Source organism: Gavialis gangeticus, unplaced genomic scaffold (genome assembly GCF_001723915.1).
Source record: "Gavialis gangeticus isolate Ggan-Ray unplaced genomic scaffold, GavGan_comp1, whole genome shotgun sequence".
NCBI lineage: Eukaryota > Metazoa > Chordata > Crocodylia > Gavialidae > Gavialis > Gavialis gangeticus.
This window is the reverse complement of record NW_017729032.1, coordinates 4,933,856-4,937,724: the sequence shown is the minus strand read 5'-3', so window position 1 is coordinate 4,937,724 and position 3,869 is coordinate 4,933,856. Positions and strand designations below refer to the sequence as shown.

Below are 3,869 nucleotides of genomic sequence, written 5' to 3'. Positions count from 1 at the left end.
AGAACAAAAACTGTTTGTCATTTAAGAGGAACATGCACTCCTCGTGAGTGCAGCTGTGTTTAGCTGCTTTTCTTGCGACATCTGTTAATGTCGTCACATTACAAATGAACGCGGGCTTCTGAGCTGTAAGAAAAATCCACAATGATTTCAGAAGGCAGTGCACCTAAAACAAAACTCAGTGGAGAATTTTTGCCTGAGCAGGGACGCAGGATTAGATCCCATACACTGTTTTGAAAAAATCTTGAGATTCAGAAGCTTATTTTGTACTTCTTTTTCTACTTGAGGCCACAGCTGGTGATTTTAAGGAAATGGAAAGCTCCGGGGGGGGGGCTGAAAAGTTAGACTGGCCATTCGAGACAGAGGGTATGTTTACTCTGACTCTGAGAATGTGGCTTGCCAAATAAATATATGTTTAAAAGCCTCTTTGTATAAATTAGATGGGCCTTCTGTATTCATCTGTCCTCCCTATACACTACAGGTTTAAAAACGTAAAATGCAGTATAAAAGGACTGACTGCTGGTGCAGGTATTCCAGGAGTGTGAATAAGGAATAACGCCGTTTAAGCCAATGCAGTTATACTGTGGACAACAGGAATAAGTGTGAGGAAGGTTAGTGCTATCATATTTAGAAGCTTAAGCAAGAAGTTCCCTTTTTAGGAGATGACTAAAAAGGTTTAGAAAGAGGAGATGTTAAAAGGATCTGGTTAGCTTAGTTTAAAAAGAGCAGACTGAAGTTTATTCTAAAGAGGATGGTGGTGAATTAGGCTCCGTGTCTTTTAAGCATAGGAGAAGTTGTTATCTGCTTAATTTGCAGCAGTGGACATCTGGATTAGCTCTTAAGAAAAGACTTGCTAACTATAAGAATAGTTAAGCACTGGAACAAGTTACCCAGGGGGCTGTGGGATCCGTGTGTCTCGTTTTTAGGAACAGGTTCGCCAGACAGCTGTCAGGGAGAGCCTAAGTACATCTTGGGGAGGTTCCTGCTTCAGAGCAGGACGATGGAGCATATGACATCCTGGAGACTCTTTCTGCCCTGTATTTCTATGATTTCTTTCAATGTATCAATTTTGGTGCCTAACTTGAGACACCTTTAAGTAGAGTGACTATATCTGTCTTGTCTCAAAATGGGACACTGCTTCCCACTTCCTTCCCTTTCAGCTGTTTCTGAGTTCCTGTTTCAGCTGAGTGTGGGGGGAAGGAGGATGAGCGCTGGAACTGGGGAGGAGGGAGGGGGGAACAGCTCTGTGTTCATCAGCACTCACTATTCCTGGTGACTTCCGAAAATCCTGGGCCTGTCCCTCAATGCCCTGAGCATGCAACATTCCCAATTAGTGCTAAGGTCCATTGCTCTAAGGTCCAGAGCTCTAAGCTCAGATCCTAGGTCCACTGAAATAAGTCTCCCTTGACTTCAAGGGAAAAGAACCTGGTAGTGTGGTTCACTGAGCTCATTCTGCTTTCAAGGCAGTCTACCACAGGTGAGGGAGCTTAGCATTTCAGAGAATGTCACAGAGGGGATTGTCAGGAGGTCAAGCTCAGGGCTGTGCAGAATGGTCAGATGCAAACCCAAAAGCTGAGTTCTCGGTCTTGTTACTAACATGAAAGATGCCTCAAGTTTAGAAAGACACGTCCCGCCATTTAAGTGGTGCTGGTATTATTGTTAGACATTACAGATCGAAGTCCCATATCCCTTACAGACATGATTGGGGCTTGCAGCAGTAATGCATTTGTCCCAATATCTTCTCTACATGTTTATGTGACTGACGTGTATTTTGAGAAACTATCCCCTCAAATCCAAACACCCAAGTGTGAGGGAAATGGGTTTCAAATCTGCACAGAGCTCCAGAGTCAAAACTGGTATTTGGCCTCTCTCTTTGGAAAACAGGAAGTTTAAAACCTGGGTTCCTTTATAATTCTGGTATTTATAAAAGGTCCTGTCTTGTGGAGGGACTGCCCAGCCTCCCTGTGAGACTGAAAATAGTTTCCCAGGGAAGGGCCTTCTTAATTTCACCAAAAACCAAATAAACTGTCCTGGAATTTCCCGATGCATCTTAGAACAGACTTTTTTTTTGGAGAGTTTGGGTTGCTTCTGCACAGCTTGAAACCTTTCCTGAAAAAAGAGAACACAAACCAAACAACCAACCCCCAACCAATAAACAACAGGCAGTGAAGTATTTCTTCATGTACATCCGAGTGCTGCTTAAACCATCACGCGTGAGTCAGGCCAGGAAACCTGAGGCAAAACAGCTTCACCCTTATGTACTCAGCTTCCAGCCCAAGCCCTGCTGCAGCACACTCAGCAAGCTTGCAGACCATATCCTCCCATTTGAAAAGAGGTTGGGATTTTTTTCCTGTTTAAAAAGACATCAGGATCAGGACCTGAAGTCCCCCGCCTGCAATCAAAGGCAAACTGCCAGTGACATCAGGTTCTCCAAGCCCTAGGGGAAACTGGAAATAGTTGGCACGAAGCAGGACCGTCTTGTATATATTTTACCTGTGCCTTTAGACCACGTTCTGAGCACATGTGCAGGTATTGATCAGGGCACAGTGCTGAACCAGCCAACAAGAACAATGACAACAGGAACCGATCCTCCTGCCTCCCTGAATTGAGCAGCATCAGCCCTCCCCTGGCAACCCTATGCAGGCAAAAGCATGCACAAGTAAGTCAGGCCTTGCAAGAAATGAAGTGGGGGCTCTCGGACCCACAGAGCAGCGACTTGGTTAGGATGCACCGAGCTGTAAATTCAATGTATGTGAGGAGGTGCAGAGACAGGGATGTTTGTGGTGCTTGATATACGCCCCCTCCTCACACTGGGGAAGTGAAAAGTGAGGAGCCAGCCCCCAAATTATACTGATTTACTAAGAAAGGCATATCTCCTGCCACTCCTGGATGCTGCTTGTTAAAGCTCGGCCAGCTGCAGCTAAAGGGAGGTGCAGGTCTCTCTCTAGTGTGTGGTGACTTTGTGCCTGCCAAAGACCACGTGCTCTACCCCTGTGGACAGCCATGGCTGTGAGCGCAGAGGGGGCCAGGCAGGGCTCAAATGACACTTGGACCCTTGTGGGGGGGCTGCAAAAAAAAAATTAAACCAGTTCATTGATGAATAAATCCACCTAAGCGAAGGAGCAATCTGCTCAGAGATCCCCCGCCCTAGGTTATGATTTCCAAATCTTATATCTTTTCTGGGGAGTGCCCCCACCCAAGTTCCCCCTTCATTTGCACCCTAGTGCCATGCAGGGGGTGCCTCAGTAGTGCAGCAGCCAGGCCAGTGGCGGCATTAACTTGACCCCTGTCCCACCAGCCCAGCCCCTGCATCAGGCTGCAAAAGCAGCTCCCGACTCAGCGGTCTGCATTTCCCAATGGGGCCACCCTCGCTCCCACAGCAGCAAGCCCCGCCCCCTCCGCGGAGCATCGAGAGGAAGACCTCCACGGTCCTAGAGAGGCCCGTCTCGCTTTCTCTGTACGCTGCAGAGCACTGAGACACAAGCCGGCTACGGTGGCGGCTGCGGCTCAAGCCGCGCAGGAGGTGAAAGGTGGCGGCCAAGATGGCGGCGCACCTGAAGAAGCGGGTGTACGAGGAGTTCACCAAAGTGGTGCAGGTAACGGCCGCGGAAGGGGCGAGGGTGGGGGGTTCGCCCGCACTGACCGCCCGCACTGACCTCCCTCCGCCCGCAGCAGCACGAGGAGCCGGCGGCCAAGAAGCTGCGCCTGGCCAAGCCCAGTAAGTCGGCGGCGCTGCACGTGGACCTGTGCAAGGCCGCCTCGGCCGCCGACGCGCTGCAGCATCTGCTGCACTTCGCCCGCCAGCCCGTGGAGGCCGAGAGCGTCGAGGGCGTCGTCCGCATCCTGCTCGAGCACTACTACAAGGTGGGCCG

General features: G+C 49.5%; 1 protein-coding gene across 4 annotated transcripts in view; it reads left to right on the top strand.

Moving 5' to 3' along the window:
• Positions 1-3,480: 3,480 nt before the first annotated feature.
• Positions 3,481-3,869, top strand: part of INTS4 (integrator complex subunit 4) — a 92,132-nt gene continuing 91,743 nt past the window's right edge. For 3 of the 4 annotated variants that reach the window (XR_002098951.1, XM_019524784.1, XM_019524786.1), the window contains exons 1-2: positions 3,481-3,593; positions 3,670-3,861. Coding sequence is in view for 3 of the 4 variants with exons in the window: in XM_019524784.1 (XP_019380329.1) it covers positions 3,540-3,593; positions 3,670-3,861 (246 nt within the window). In the remaining variant the exon portion in view is untranslated. The remainder of the gene's footprint in view (positions 3,594-3,669; positions 3,862-3,869) is intronic. The other variant, XM_019524785.1, reaches the window with a different exon arrangement.